The following is an 18,407-nucleotide window of genomic DNA, read 5'->3' on the forward strand; positions in this document are numbered from 1 at the left end:
TCGCGTCTTACAATATTTTTGCTAATATAATTATAGTTATTATTCAATTTTCTGCTCTTCGTATTACTTGTCATTATACTCGCGACTCTTATCACTCGCCACTCCTGCTGGCTGCTATTGCTATATTGTTTAAGTATATGATTACCATGATTCTTTTGATTGCAGCGCCCACCTGGATAGCGTTCAGTTCTGGTCACTGCCAGTCCAAGCCAATTCTATTATTTTTTTTTTTTTTTGTTTGTTTAACAGGGTCTGATCCTTTAGAGCTTGGAATATTTTCATAATGTAACGTCCAAATATTTTTTTAAATAAAAATATTCATAGTCGTATAAAAGAAACCAAAATTGTAAAATACCAACCAATTATTTTCAAATCCTTGATTGCAAAAGTTTGTACCTGCATTTGTACCTATATCATTGTTAGCACACTGTATCACACATGATCGTTCTCGGCATTAAAAATGTATAGTATCTCCTTTACCACCACATTGATTTAAACGACTTACCTTGAATCTAAAAACAGTTCTATATCCATAAAATTAAAATTAATAAAATGTATATTCTTATAATGTACTATACGTGACAAAAGCTGGTAGCTGATATACCTTGTCAGCCATCCTGAAGTGTCTTCTGAATAATTTATGATTATTAAATATTTTATTTGGATTTAAAAATCAGATTAGACTGCTATCACAAGCTAAAATTACTCAATTCATAATTTGAATTTACTTTCTTTTTTTGCTTTTTAAAACAAATTTATCTGCGGGCACCCCAGACCTCTTCCTTTTTTATTTTGGTACAATGTAGTATTGTAGTTATAAAATAATATGATGTTTATTAATTATTTTTTTTAATTTTATCATTTTGAATATTTTTTTTTGATTTTTAAAATGGATTTACCTGTTGGTGCCTCAGACCTTTTCCCACTTTTTTTTGAAACTATATAGGTTTTTAATAAGTTCATTAATTATTTTTGCTTTTTACGTTGGTTAATTTGTTGTGCTATTTAAAATGCATTTATTTGCGATTGCTCCAGACCTCTCCCATTTTTATGTATAATATTCAAGTTAATTTAGCAGTTATCATCATAATAGTATTGAATGACTGAATACAGTTTTATATCATTGAGAATACAGTTTAGGTATCATTATTGGGGAAGTATTATAGTTTAAATAATAATTTATTGAAATAAACAGTTTGATATTTATAAAATAGTTTTATTAAAATTTATGAATTACCTAGCCATTTATTGTACTAAATATTATAATCATTCGTGTTCATATAACGTAGCTACTACCTATACAGTTACTACCTACTAACTGCACACATCATTTGGTCACGCTGTTAAATATAATACAAACTAGTGTGAACGAAGAACTGTAATGTACTAGTAACATAATATAGTGAGTAGCAGTGTTCTATCTTACTCTACGGTAGATTCAAAATTAAAATTCTGCAAATGTTATATGAAGATCTTATAAGCTACATAGATACCTATACGATAATTGCTTACATTAATCTGAATATTTTGTTACAGCAATTTTAGTATATAGGCATCGAATTTCAGTTTCACGAAAAAGTACATAATTATGATATTCACTAATTGTTGAAATCATTTATAAATACATTTTTATTTCGACTATATTATAATCAGTATAAATATACAAAATAAAATTAAACACATAAGAAGGCGGTTAAATACATATTATTGTGTAGGTATTTAATTTTTCAAACGCCCTGCCCTAGCATCTGTTATGACACCCCAGAGTTCAATGATGAAATCGTCCGTGAATCCTAATTCGTCTAAATCAGAGTTGTCGACGGCCTCCGCAAAGTCCATGCTGTTCAACTTATCTTCTCCTTTCTCCCAAATTTGTGTAGCTGTAGGCGAGAAAAAACAAAGAACATTAAGTATAGATAGATATTAATTGTTCAATACAGACATATTATGTTATACAGTTAAAAAAAATTACCAAGTTCAATGTCGCTAATTCCCAACAAGTTTTCCAGCAGTTGATTGATTTTATCAATACCTTTTTGTGACTCGTCAGTCTACAGACAAATTACACACAATTTTTTTTGTTACCGGTCAAGTCTTGGTCTAAATATGGATGCACGCAAAATATTGTATTACCTCTTTTTGAATTTCAGCCGCCCCGTTGGCTTTGAAACGTAACGTCTCTTTTCCATTTCCGTACGAAGCATTCTTCCCTCGTTTGGAACCCCTCGGCTCGATATTCGCTGGTAACATAAACAAACGAACACGTAATAAATTAATGAATTAAGTATATTTAATTTCGTTAGACTATATTATTAGACTTAATCCTTAAAAATTACATACAAAATCCCGCTTTGATTGGCTCTATTAGCCGCAACGTGAATACAGATCCTTTAGGAATGTCTTTTAACATTTTGGCCACTTCGTAGTGTCTTCTGCCCACCATTGTTTCATTGTCTATTTTTTCAATATGATCACCTACCTGTAAAATATGTAATATATTATATTAAATTGGTATATTCATAACAATCAAATTGTATTTATAAACCCTTCTTAGACTGCAGTTGGTAGTATAATTAATAAAACCTACCAACGTGGTAACGTATATATTTTTTCACGGTTATAGTTGAGAGTTTTACAGTTAAGTTTAATAATTTAAACAATGGTTTTTTTTTTTAACAATAATAAGTTTAAAATGTAACTATACCAAATAAATTAAACCCATTTTATAATATAATCTTACATATTTTATATAGTTAGAAAAGGATACGTCATGTCGTCATTTACAAGTTACATGAAATATATGATAAAAAAAAAGTACAATTTCGTTATTAAAAATATTTTTGCCAGAAAAAACTCACACTTATGTACGAAATGTTATCAATGATGCTATTTTCTTTAATACGTTTTATGAAACAATATCCAGATCCATTATCTGTGATTGTCAGACCAAGTGCCTCGTTTGTCTTGGCGATTTCGATTTCTTTTGGCCGTCCTTATGAAATCAAACATAATAATATATAGGTATAAAGAGATGATTAGTAGTAAATACATAATATTATTAAATTAAATACCGTGTTGACGATTTGTTTCTACGAATAACTATATATAGTTATTATATTATGTAACAATATAACATCATATACCTACTAGTCAGTAAAATGATCGATTTTTAAATTACCTTTACGATGTACGAAAATAAAATCATCCAGACCGATTTGACTGCCCAGAAGTTTAGTCATGTCCATTTTGTGAGTATTTAAAGTGCAAAACAGAATCTATAACAAAAGTTTAAATATAGTTTAGCATATTATTTATACAAATACCTATACTTTACAGTGGTGGATCCAGGGGAAGGCAAAGGAGGCATTTGCCACCCCCCCCCCCAAAAAAAAATTAAGCCCTAGATCTGCCACTGATACTTTATACCTATCATGTATAATGTGTTAAATAATAGGTATATTTCTTAAAAAAAATTAAAAATTTTGTAATATATAATATTATATTAGTCGCATGTTACTAAATATTTTTTTTCTACAAGAAAAACTGAGGAATCACAGATTTGTTTTTGGGTATAGTATAGTGGAAAAATATCTAGCAGCATGCAACATTTTTTAATTAAATTTTTTTTTCTTTTATTCGCAAAAATTGGTTGGAAAAAAAATTGTAACTAGCACAAAAACACATGTATGTTAAAATCTAAGTGAATTGATAACTATTGCCGTCCCCAAACACCTGTTGAAGAAGAAATCTCATCAATTTCGTACCTACTAAGTTCATCTGTGGCGTGAATACATTTTATTGTAACATATATAAAATATATACTTAATAAGCTTAAGTAATAGAAGACGTAATAGTAATATTGACTATTTATTTCTTGTATTATCGTTATTTATGCAATCGTTTTTTTGCCATAATAAATTCAATACTCAGCTGGTGTATAACTTCATGAAAATATGACGTGCTTATATTAGTGCGTTATGCTTTCAGTTTCGAGTCATTCGCGTTGGATACAGACTATTAAAAGTGTTTCATTACACCGCAATAATGAATTGCTCATTGATGGAACAGTTCCAAAGAAAATACACAGTATTAGCAGTTGAATATTGTTCCATTGGTTGAATCTCATAATAATGATAATAACTGTCGATGTCTTAACGCCACGACTATTTGACTGTGTACTACGTAATGAATAATGATCGACCACAATTCTACGGCCTCCAAAATAATGTTTACGCTGCAGTTATAATAATATTATTGTATAACGGATACTTATAATATATATATATATATATATTATATACAATAATAAGCGGTCGGATTAAGATACGAAAAACTAATGGACCAGTTTGAAACCGTAAAATATATTAATTTAATAATTATTATAAAGTCGTTGTACGAATACTTATTCATAAAAAATCATGACGATGTAAAATATACTACATAAATAACTATCACCGGAGCACCAGGAAAATTAATCAATGGTGAAAAATTAAAAAATCGCGCAATGTCATAAACCTACAACATTTTAGTGACCGGGCCAATATAATATAAATAATATCATATTATATTATGTTCGCTGTCCGGTGCAGTTTGCTATATGGACGTGAAGCCACGCGTAGGTATACATATTATGTTATATTTCTTGTCTTCTTCTTGACCGGCGACCGATATCTGATTTTAATAATTTAATGCTACTGCACATCTAGATATTATCCGGTTTATGTTATAATTGATTTTGCTACACGAAACTGCGTCTCTAATCGATACTCATATAACAACGACACCTATATAATATTTGCCCAATATTTGTGAATTGTGATACCTACCTGAGTTCAGACTTGAGTTTATTATGCAACGTCATAATATTTTGTTTTACTTCAGTAGTTAGGTATTTTATTCATTTATATATAGTTCAAAATTGTATTGATTCGCTGTGGATAAATACACTGTGCATACTATAGGTATATAATAATATAATATCGGGGGACGAGGTGGCCGAGTGGTCTAACGCGACGGATTCGGCACAGCCGGTCCGAGTTCGATCCTCGACCACTGGGCGGCATTTTTCTCCGTGCAAGTCACGGTGTCCGGAGAACAAGTGCCGCCATCCCCCCACCCCGGGGCACGGCAGAAACCTACGGGTGCCCCATTAGAAATTCTGCCAAACACAACACACACGTGTACCAACCTACCCAATATAAAACCTACCAAACCTACCCAATATAAAACCTACAGTGCCCTCCCCACACCCAATGGCCTATGTTGCCGCGGGTTACCCAATAAAAAAAAAAAAAAAAAAAAAAAAAATATAATATCAAATAAAAATAATATAACATAATTATTTAAGTGGCAAAATATATTTGTACCCATATATATTTACCCGAAAATAAAATATTATTTATCTCATTTTTTTAAAACAATAAGTTGTTAACGAAATATCTTAAATAGACACATTTAATTTCTATGTTTAATTTTAATGTAGAAGAAGTCAATACAAACTTTTACAATATTATTCTTGTGGAAGATTAAACATTTGATTAAATTGCGAGAGATCGGATTATTACATATTAAATAAATATGACTTATCACTTATCAGTTATGATCAATATTGAATATATATTAATATATTTAGGTATACCTCCTAAGTGATGATACAATGACATTGTAGTTTTTGATTACTCAACACATTTGTTCATGTATATTTATAATATATATACTCTTCTATTGAAGAAATGCGAAAAAATTGCCAACGATTTATTACTATTGGTTTTTAAATTAGTATTCAATTATTTTTTTCCGTAACCTTGAAATCAATTGAATGTACTGTATCGTGCCCTTCAGCTTTTTAGGTATTAAAAAATACAAGATTTGATATAGCGTAACTGATGTTAAGTAATTATTTGGTATTCCATATTATATACTTATATACTGATCTATGAGTAGAACTCAGTGTCTGGGCAGAGGTTACCGTATCAAAATATTTATACGTAGACAACGTTTATTTTTATTTTGCATATTATGATCTTACCTATGTGTATTAATGAACCATTTCGTCAAAAATATGTATTAATAAGTAATAAACAAGCGTATAACGTATAGCATTTACTCATCTATGATTTATAGGTACCTGCCTATTTTAAATATATGCGCGTCAGCCGTTAAGAGCTTAAATGTTTATTATATTTGAAAATTATTTTTAATTTTTAAAGATTTGAAGAATCCGCGTATACCTATAATACGAGTCACAACCCACGTTGTGATATTTGCAAAACAATAATAATAATAATAATGATGATTATTATTTACTAAAAACAATTACTTAGATATTATGCACGTGTTGCGTGACGTGTTAAAAAACGAGAAGGAAAAGATAACGTTTTCACATGAAATAGCTGCAGGTATATAGGCCCTCGAGACTACGGCGTATAAGTGGATTGTATAATTTTATTTACGATACCTATATGTATGAATATAATGTAATGTGTGTTCCTTGTTTTTTTTCTTATCACAGATGGCAGTTTTATTCGTCGAAAGCAGGCCATACAGCTGATTATATCGTTGAGATTTCCTTGCATCGTCGAAGATGACGTGTACCTATACCTACCTTTAAACACGCAGTATAATAGGTATGTATATTATTATTACAACTATTACGTCATTAAAAAAAAAAAACGGGGAAAAAATCATGTCGAATATTGTTTTTGTGTATTCAATAAGTATAATAACGTAAATATTGTTGTATGTCGTACTTATAATATATGTACGATGTATACATAGGTAACAAAGTTACTATACATAGTTGTTAGTATACTCGATAAATTTATGATTTTTAATATAGGTACGTTCATTTTCTAGACATTTTTAAACTGCACAGTTGGTTTTCATCCGCAATAAGTTTATAATATTATACGAGTCATCTAAGTTAAATTATGTGTAATGTGTAGGTTGTGAATATTATATTATATAGTTTATATATAAACGTGAATAGGCTTGGGACTAATGTCCGTGATAATTCATAATTAATATTGCGTGATTATTTTTTTGTATACCTGGCTCATTAGAAGCTCTTCTTGTTTTAATTAGTAGGTCGCGTCCATTATTATAACAATCTCTTATTTAATATTAAAAATATTTTAATTAAGTATATAAAACAAAGTTTGATTTCCGTGAATCTTTGAATGTCAAAAATAATTTTATATAATGAGTAATGGACCCAACACACCCACACACCCAAAGAAAGGCCTGTATTTTTGTCTTTCTTAACACTGTAATCGAAATTGACTTAAGTCACATAAATCATGTGAAAGTAATAATTGTTTTTTTAATATTACAATTATAACACATTATTGTACCACCATACTTGCTGTTATTATTGTATAATATAATCAGTTTTCTAGAGTTTTATAATCCGTTTTCCCAGTTTAAATGAATCATTTACCTGCTACAAATTGAGTTGGTAAATTCACATACCCATATTAATAGTGCCGATTTTGCTATATAGAGCTGCAGAATAACTAACTACATAAGTTAGAACCGTAGTGCATAATTATAATTAATTTGTTTATACTATTATATAGTTTATAGTTTTTTTAAACGCACTATTTGCATTATATTATTAATAGATATAATGAAATTTCTGTAGACATTCAGGGCAAGACAATTTTTATATTATACCACCTATTGGATTTGCCTGCCATAATCTTTGAATTTTTATTCGAGTATATTTCGTGATAATATGCTGATATTTTTCCATCAATGGTATTACATTTTATTATTCTACACAAAATTAATTCATTAATTATATTTTTAATCAAACGGAATAGGTACCAGGTACCTGCATAATAACACAACTACACAACTCTATATAGTATTCTGTTTTAAATCGATTTAATTTGTTAAGTTGAATTATATTTATTATTTATCATATAATATTGCTAATTTAATAATAATGAATATCGTTTAAGCACCTTTAACAAGTATTTTTATGGTACAGTAAAAAAAAAATTGTTTTAATTATAATATAAGTTTAATTATGTAGAAAAATATTTTCGAAAACCTTATACATTTTTCGAGATAATGAACAGTGTTAACTGTTAAAAAATATATCTGTATTTTTTTATCAATTGTTTCATTCAATGGTAATTGTTTTTTTTCTACAGATTCATTGTTTGGTGTATAATGTGTACGTACATAATTATTTATAATACAATTGGGTCACAATATATTATATTAAATTTAGCGCCGCTAAACAAGAACACACTTTGATTTCCATTGGCAATTGGCATCCTCTAATAATCCATCCTGTTATATCGTATAACGTCGAGTTTATTTTCGAAATGAAAATTAATATACGTTGTAATTAACTATTACTGGTCCTAACCAGTACAAAAGTATCCGGCGCATGTTGATAATGATCGGTCTGATTCTAAAAATCACTAACCGTGCACCATGGTCTATAACATTGTGCGTACCTATAGCTGTATTAAAAACACGAAATCATTATACAAATTTATTTTTAATCTCAGTTTTTTTTTATGGTTAGCTAATGTCTGATATAGATACATATATAGCCATATAGGTATACCGTGTACTTATTTATACTGAGTATAATATTATGGCCTTTTTTTTTTTTAAATTAGCATTTTTATTGAACAAAACTTATTTTTTAAAATGAAAACATTTTGTGCTCCGATAATATTTATAATATACGAGTGTACCTATTACCAGCTATCATGCAGAGCAGAAGTACTGAACACAATATAATAGAGGTACTAAACACATGCATTTTAAATTGTATCACACCGTCAATTTGAAACTCATATAGATACTTGCAGCTTTATTGTAAAAAACACTTGTGATCATCCGTAAAACTAATTTTGTACATATTTTCGTAGACAAACCATTAGTACACCAATAGAAAACACTTTCAACAAAGGTATAATTATTATATTCGTCTTTCAATTAAATTTAAAAAAAAAAAAAGTTATAATTATAATAGTATCCCATGCATTAAATGTCGAAATGTCCGAATGAAGAAACAGCTATAATAGATATAATTACACGCGTAATATAATGATATAATAATATTAAATATTAAATTATGATTTATCATGTTCTCAGATTAGTGTCTGAGCTGGTATACGGTAGCAGCCGGTAGGACGTTGGTCGGTAATCGGTATAGATCCATTAGATCCAATATATAATATTATATATTATAATGTATCCTCAATGTAAGTGTATAATTATTAATGTTTATCAGTTTATTTTTTTATACCTATTAGGTACCTAGGTACTTTGTACTTGAATCATTTTTGCTGATGTGTTTTATGCTTGGTTAATATAATTATTTACTTATTTATTTAATAATTAATATATTAAACTGATTAAATAATAATATATCCGATTCTCGTGCGAGGCTTTTAGGTACCAGCTGCTATCTAGTATCTACCAGTCTACTATCCTTTAAAATATGGTTTATTCACTTTGATATACTTGTTGATCGCAGCGTTTTACCGACCGCAAACGTCATCAAGCATACACCGTATAATACATTAGTACGTCTTATATATAGGTACGAAGTGTCCCCCGTTTATGATGAGTAGTGAAATTTACATTACTGCGTCAATTAAATCCGTTTGCGAAACATTCCGTGCATAGCACGTGATACATTTAACTACAAACTAGGTACAACTCGTCAACCCAAATATTTATTTTCTAAGCATTTTATTGAAGTAAGAAGGAACAATCAATTAGCATCCTAACCTAACATAAGCTAACTTGACCTAGGTTCTTAAAGGTAGGTACTGCATTTATTATTTTCTATAAGAAATTTTATTTTGTTTTATATTTTTTAGGTGCGATTATAGTGCAATAATAGGTTTTTTGCACGTCAACTGTACAATATTTTTATTTTATATTCTAAAACTGTCAATATTCGAACACCGAAAATATTTTAATCAATAGAAATTAAAGCAAACTATTTACCAGAAATAAATAACAAAAAACATTCTGAGAACAATATAACAATACTGATAACCGTACAAGTGTACAACCGATCATTTTGTAATCTATAGGTAAATCTATGTTATATTATACAATATACTGAGGGCTATAAGTTATATAAACTCTAATAATTATTATTTGGATACTAAAAAATATAACAGTAAATTGTTGAGGTTGCTTAGAAGTATTTAAAATGTTTTATTTAAATTTGAACTTGATAATCAAAATGAGTTTTTCTAATAAGCTAAATGTTTTAGAGAAAGTTAAAAATTAAAATATATAGCAATTTTAATTACAAATTAAATTAGCGCACTTTTTAGGGCATAATAATTACCTATGCTAGTAATACGTATTGACTTATTTATAAACACCATACATTTGAATATATTGCAGTCTATTATATAGTTTATAATCGATTATAATTATAATTTAATATTAATATTCCTGCGAATAAGTTTAAAAAAATGTATTTATTACTTTTACAGTTCAACAGTAAGTTGTTCTTATTTACACTTTTGTTAGAGTTTACAATATGATAATATATAAAACATAGAACCTTAGCATTACATATATTTATGATATTTCAAACAGGACAATATTGTTAACTGCATTAATCATTTTACTTTAAAGCTTAAACGCTAATGTTTGGAATATAATTACATTCTTTCTTCACTGAATTGTATTAAGTATTATGTTTGTACTCGAATAAAATGTCTGTTAACAAAGAAAACCTCCAAAACTTATATTATGCGTTTTATTATAACTAAAGATTGTGTAATATATTCTTTTTTTCTCAATTAAATACCTACGATAAGAATAGATAATATAATGCAAATTCCACGTTATTAATTATCTATGCAGACATTTGTTTTTATATGCGTACCCAAATGCAGGTATTAATAATATATAATAGATTTATTGAAAATGAGTTTTAGTTTTATATATTTAAATTTTAAATGTACCTACCTAATCAAAATTATGTGAATTCTAAAGTGTTCTTTAAAGTGAATTTTAAAGAAATAACATAACTAATTGAACTACTTATTTCGTCTACCCATAGTAGGTACCTATCTCCGACCTACCAAATGAATAATGGCTAATACTTTTTAGAATTAAATTTAAAAAAAACAAATTCAAGTGTGGCACAGCAAATATTTTTACTAGATACATATCACATATTATACATAAACCTTTGGTAGGTAATATACCTATTGATACATTGATTCTAATGTATTATTTTTAACTGTACCTATCACGAATTTTTAGGTACATTTACTTCGAATAAATCAAATGTATTTGTTGTGTATCTGAACTTACGAGCTCCAATTTTGGAGGAATACCAAAAAATATAATCTAAATAAAATTTAAACTTTCTAGTTTCTAGAACATGGTCTTGCTCAGAATTTCTCATAAACCTCCCTATACATATGTCTACCGTCTAATTATAGTCTATTAATCGCCATAGTGATTTTAAACTTAAATCCTTGTATGAAGAAACGAAAACATTTTGAAAAGATTTACAATAGACTAGTCTCCTAAAATATATTCACTGACAATTCCATGGATCCAGGAATGGATCCAGGAAATCTTCCAAGATGATTTGGATCACACATTTTCTGAAAATTTTAAAAAAATTTGTTGCTTAAACTTTTATATACCATTTTGAATTTGCTCTTACGAACCTATTTACTATATTATGTTTATTTCACTTGTAATATTTACTAAAACATTGGACATTAGAGTATTAGACTAACCTCCACTCAAAGCATACGAGATCGATAGGTAATTGCATAAATTAAATCAGTTCGCAACGGAAAAATGTCATTGAAAATCTTGAAAATAGAATAAAATCTATAAAAATCTTATTTTTTATGTAGGTACCTACAATAATTTATTATTTTTATTTTTCAGAGGATAAAAATATTAACATTACTATTTTAACTTTTAACTATTATTACCTCAGTAATTTATTGATAAAATTACTAAACATGCTGATAAATCCACCTACTTTACAATTATTTTTGTATCAAAAAAATAGTTAAAATATATTATTTTTATAAAGCTACGATGATAAATACCTAATGACAGTGAATGCCAAAAATAATAATAGATTAATAGACGTAAAAAAATGTTTCATTTGGAAATAGTTGCGTAAACATATTGTGTACCTACCAACGCGTATTTATGATAATTATTTTTTTTAAAAATGTATAACTCAGGTTTATAGGGTGTAAACGATAAATCATATATGATTTTAGTTTATTAAACTTAACATGATTAGGTGAATACTTAAGTCTTACAACCCAATAAGTAATAACAGTGGAGCCAATAGCCATTGTGCAGAATCTTCAGAGACAATAATAATTATTGGCTTACAATAAAGTGTACTATGTAGGTTGCAGTAATGCAGTGTGATATAGAGGTAGGTATGTATGCAAGATAATATGTCCACAATAAAATTACTAATGTATTAGTATGAAGTATTTTTAAATAGTATAATATAATACCTATTTAAAGATAGAACACAAACTAATTTACCATCCTGACTTAGAAAATGTCTCCGACAGAGTGAAATATACCTAATCTATTTAATTTAAAACTCTAAGCATGTGGAACATTCATGCAAATAATGGGAATGATACACTTGGTATTCTTTTTTAACTAATGTCAAATTCTCGAACTCAAACCATTTTGTAGATAAATATTATTAACGTTATCGAGTCTGATGTCCAAGGTGAACACCTTTATTATTTTTAACTTTGATACCTAAACCAAGTGTCTAGTAAATAAGAATACAATAGATTTTATTATCAGCAGATCAAGTTGAAACATTCAAACAAACTCGTCGTTTTTTTTTTTTTTTTTTTTATTAAAAAGCCGCTAGTATAGACTATGATAACTTAACAATTACATAGTAAGAATAAAACAATATAAAATTGAGATTAACAAAAAATTAAGTACTTATATATACTATATAATAAAGCCAGCCTCCTGTATGAAGGCAATTATTGTTTTGAAAACTCGTCGTTAAAATTATATTTTACTACTTATATGTTGTGCCTAACTATCATATTATTTAAACTAAATTATAGTGTTTTTTATATAATATAAACTGTATTTTAACTGCAGTCTTATTACATTGTAATATATAAATTTTAATTTATTCTGTAATAAAAGTTTATTTTTTTTTTACTATGACGTGACCTTTTAAATTATAAAACATGTATATAATATCGTTTTTAATTTGATTCATATTTATATAGCAAATGGTTTTTCATTTTTAGTTCAGAATAGAAAGGTCATTCCTATTATATAACGGTATAGTCGGTAATTGTATTTACTAAAGGTAGTTACTTACTTTTGATGCTAATTTTTAAATACCCCAACTTATCATTATTAATTATTATTATTCTTTATTTGTAAATACTTGAATATTTTTTTTTGCAATTTTGGTTTTAACTAATGAAACTAAAAGTTTTGTGTCTTATAAAATGCATATGCCTTTTAATTTTTATTGAGCATATAGGTGTGTCGCCAGGTGTCGGTGATATTTTAATTGAACTTTGAAACACAATTTACTATTTAATAAGGACAAACAATTTTTTTAATCGAATATTTCATATCTACTAAATATCATTAGCATTTTGCATTTTCGGTACCTAGCTATTACCTATATCAAGCCCCTTGTCTTTTAGCGTTATATATTAGTGAGATCGATGATGGAAAATAGGTCAGAATATAGGTCTATGATATAGTCCCCTTATATTCATACAACAGTTTGAAAATGTCCAAAAACAGTTTCTAATTTTTACTGGTTATGTTTTAAAAACTAAACATGACTACAAAAGTCTGGTTTATGAAAAATTTAATTAGGTAAACCTAGATGTTAGAAGGAAAGAATTGGACATAAGATTCATTAATAATTTAGTCAAAAATGAGATGGATGCTAATCGTCTATTTAATTATATATAGTGTCACATTTCATGATATAAATTCCGTATTATTAACTAATTATTTATGTAATGATCCTATTCAGAGAATAATGCGTTTAATTAATTCAGAACCATGCAATCTCTTAGACTATTAGTATTACTGATTACTATAAATTACTTAAAATCTTAAAAGGATGTCAGCGCATTATTTGTTTTCTCTATCTAACCCACGCGCAACATAATAAAACGCATTTGCTCAGAATCGTTTTTTCTGTTTTTAAATAATTTCAGGGTAAAATCACCCATTACAAAAAATATAGAGAATAATATTTTAGAGGGAATGACATATCGATTTTATATTTTATTGTTATTTGACTTTGTATTCAACTTTCAAAATAAACAAAAAAATTTTATAAATTTAAATCATGTTTTAATTATTTTGAAACAATATTTAGAGAAATCGATATGTGTCATTCACTCAAAAATATTATTCTCTGTCTTTTTTGTAATGAGTGATTTTACTCTAAGATTACTTAAAAACAGAAAAAACGATTCTGCGCAAATGCATTTTGTCTATGTTGCGCGTTGGCCAGAGACAGAAAACAAATGGTGCACTGACATCCTCTTAATCTTATGGACTACTATAATTGTTTGTTTTCATAACCTAGTACCTACTATTCATTTGCTTATTATGTATTTTAATTTTTAAGTTCCTAAATCTTTATTGTCGGGTGGCACTACTGAGTGCCCTCCCAATATCTGTTATTCTGTCAGTCTCGCTATGTATATATTATGTTTAATCAAAATTATTTATTGTACCAAATGTGTAAAGATTGTAATTATTTTTTAATAAAAAAAAAATCTTTATTATCTTATTAAATTTGTAAAAATAGTGTTATTAAAAAAAAAAAAATAGCTCATTAGATTTTATCCCAATTATTATTATTAATAATATTAATTTATAATGATTAACGTTAAGTAATTAAAATATAAGAAAGATAAAATATTGAAAAGCTTATAATAATTGTGTTAAAATACTAAAAGTCGTAATAAATTTTATTAAACCTACTTACATATAGACTTGGAAAAAAATTTTAATTGCGAGTTATCAAAAAAGTATGCCATATTAAGCAAAACATAAATTGTATAATATTTGGTAAACGCCATCCAATAGGCAACAATTAATATTTATTAACTACGTGGAGTGCAATTGCAATTTTGTGGATTTATTTTATATATCATACCAATATTCCAAATTAAGTCTCATCGGTCAACGTCTAACGAACATATTATTTAACGTTGTTATTGTACAATAATGTTTTGTCGCTTAAAAATTGTTTTATTTTTATCTATACGCTTTGACTTATCTTACGACTTACATAAATCATTTATCATGCAATAATCTGACACATAGGTAATATATGTATGATATATATATATATAGGTATAATCAAATATTTTAATCGATTTATCAGTTATTTATTTTACTTCTTATACTTAATTTCTAATTTCTTATATAGATTATAGATGATTTGAAAAATATAATATGTTATAGACTTATAATGTACGTTTACTATAAAATAATTTTGTACGTATAGTTTGCTTAAAAACCTATATGACGTGCTAAATATATTCGTTCGGATTATTGAAAAAATTATTAATTACTAATATCAATTAATGAATTGTTAAGAAAAATATTCGAAAAAAATCTTGTTAGAACTTATAAGTAGGTATGTAACTGAATATTTACGTTTGATTTATCTGAGTAATACAAAATAATTCATAACAGTTGTTCAGTCTCGTTTTAATACAACTGCCAAAATTCGTAAACATAAGTAATTGATATTGATGACTGATGTAATGTAATTTTTATACTACATATAAGTAGGTATATTATATTTATACACATCAATACAATCATGAATCGTGATTATATTATACACTCTGTATTTCCATGCCCATTATATAGTAATAAATTAGGTAAGTATACTGAAATACGATTTATGTTTTGTATAATATTTTTAAAAACTAATATGATCCATTAATCATTAGTAATTTCTTATTTAGTGCACATCTTCATGTTTCTAAAATTAAAACAAACAATTTAAAGTTTGATGAATATTGAATGTATATTTAGGTATTACATTAATAAATTAATTTTAATTACATTCAATAAAATACTGTACTTATTAAAATATTTTTCTTAATTTATTATGCCTTAATACAATCACAAGCTTTGTGTTAGTGTGTTACCGTTACGTAATCTTTAAACAATTATATTTATACTGCAATAAAAACTGCATAAATCAACATAATATTCAACAAGAATACATTTTTTTACAACTTTCTACGCCTTGAAAATATCTACAAACTCGACCTAGAATTCAACAACACCTTATCTTGTTTGACAGTAGCATCATTACACGGAGAGAATGTTTATAGCGAAGAGATCAAACAGCAAAGCAAAAAAAAAAAGTTACAGGTAGGTATAGTTACAGAAAGAAATGTGAAGATTTATATTGACTTTTACAAATAAGGTACGCAGTCACACAACTTTTAGAATATATTAATATAACCTATCATTGTTAATTATTTTAGAACTCGATTTCTAGACAAGTATAATTATTAATTATACTTGTTTAGAAACGAATTGGCTGGTTTCGATGTAACTCGAACAATAGTTAAAATAAAAAAAAATAATAATAATAATAACGATTAAATACGGTTTATAACTTTAATGTCGATTATTATTAATTAGCCGGTATAAAAATATATTTAATTGAAATCGCAACTTGAAGCTCTGCAAGTGCAATACCGTTCGATATCATAATAATAGGTACGCATACAAGTTTTCGAAATTGTATATAAAATATAACACAAGGTGCTTGGCCAGCGTCGTGTTATGCGAAGTTGTTTATTTTTCAAAACAGTTCAAGTATAAAACATAAAATTTCAGTCTTTCGAAAATCGTAAAAAATTTAACTGCGCGTTACTCTCTCGTATACTACTTAATACTATCTACTAATTTGAATAGGTAGGTACTATTTTTACGATACTTACGAATGATTATAAATTATATTAGACTAGAGACGACATATCTACACGCTAATAACATAATGCACCGTAACAGTTGATTTGAAACAAAACTATAAAGACTATAGTCCGCTACTCTGCAGTGCAAAATATGTGTAAGTAAAGTCATTCGGCGTGTGTATAGTTTATCGCGGCTGTTGATGACGCATACAAGTGATAAAAGTGTGACGAAAAGCTATTTTAAATTCTTAAATCTCCCAGCGTTTTCCAATTGGCGAAAATCGCGTTCACTATATTATATTGTTTGTGTATATACCTACAGTTGTAGTGCGTGGCTTGGGGATTACGCGTTATGGCCAATGATTTCGGTGTCCCTTTAACCGGAACGGTATTTGTTCTCTCCACCACAGCGCTGGAAGTACAGCGCATATAGCTGTCTTCCGGTCCGGAAACTCATAGACGCCAATTTTTAAAAAAAATTTACATGTACGCGTGTACGTATAAACCCAAATAGTTATATAATAGGTATGCTGAATACGTGGTGTGTGCGAATGAGATGACAAAATCAAAATAATAACAATGCAGTATCCGCAACCGACGATTAAAAAATTAAACCGGCATTATGTATCGGGGCGTACAATAATAATTAACGTAAGTATTTACGGGCGGGAGGGTATGGGTAGTGCTGTATCGGACTTACTTCGTCCGAAGGGAAGTCATAGCAGTCGGCCACCCTCTGGTACAGTTCGCGGACGTTGGAGAAGTTCGACACCAGTCCAGTCGGACTTCCTTGGGCCTGTTGGCAGTGGAACACCAAGTTTTGTTTCACTTGATCGTCGTGTTCGTTGTGCTTGTGCTGCACCGCTGCCGGGTCGTCCTTGATTTTTTGCACGGTTTTCCGGTTGAACAAAGGCATATTACGAATATATGTAATATATTATAGACAGTTCACCTGAATATTATGATAATGTAAAGCGTTATATAGAGGCGCGGCTGCAACGGCACGCGCACGTCAAAACTATACACAATACACACGAATCGAAACTATACGTCCGCGTCAAGTCATAATAACGATGAATTTCGTATCGAACACGACGTGTTATGGTTAACCGTAAATCATATTTACGACTAAATTATTGATAATTTTTTTCAAACGATATTAAATTATAACGACGACGGCAGTATTTTAGTGACTGCGGACACGCGTACGCCGTACAGACGGTCTGCCGCGCGACTGCGACTAGCTACTAGCTAGGTATATTAATATTATTTTTGTCGGCTGTCCGTCGGGCGATCGCTACCTATAGGTACCACCATACGCGCGGCAGGTGTTGAACCGAGTGGAACGCTCAGAACAATGTGTATATATTGGTACCTAGGTATATAATAATCCAGCTCCAGGTGCGTGTGCGTATTTATATTATACGTAGTAGGTGCCCA

General features: G+C 28.3%; 1 protein-coding gene across 1 annotated transcript; it reads right to left on the bottom strand.

The window, feature by feature from the left end:
• Positions 1 to 1,611: 1,611 nt before the first annotated feature.
• Positions 1,612 to 18,245, bottom strand: LOC132952804 (PDZ domain-containing protein GIPC1). Its single transcript, XM_061025240.1, has 7 exons — positions 17,668 to 18,245; positions 3,179 to 3,275; positions 2,859 to 2,992; positions 2,341 to 2,479; positions 2,134 to 2,240; positions 1,973 to 2,051; positions 1,612 to 1,880 (listed from the first exon to the last, which is right to left on the bottom strand). The coding sequence occupies exons 1-7, from the start codon at positions 17,881 to 17,883 to the stop codon at positions 1,720 to 1,722; spliced, it is 933 nt and encodes a 310-aa protein (XP_060881223.1). The 5' UTR covers positions 17,884 to 18,245; the 3' UTR covers positions 1,612 to 1,719.
• Between the last annotated feature and the right edge of the window lie 162 nt (positions 18,246 to 18,407).

Source organism: Metopolophium dirhodum, chromosome 9 (genome assembly GCF_019925205.1).
Source record: "Metopolophium dirhodum isolate CAU chromosome 9, ASM1992520v1, whole genome shotgun sequence".
In the NCBI taxonomy this organism is placed as follows: Eukaryota; Metazoa; Arthropoda; class Insecta; order Hemiptera; family Aphididae; genus Metopolophium; species Metopolophium dirhodum.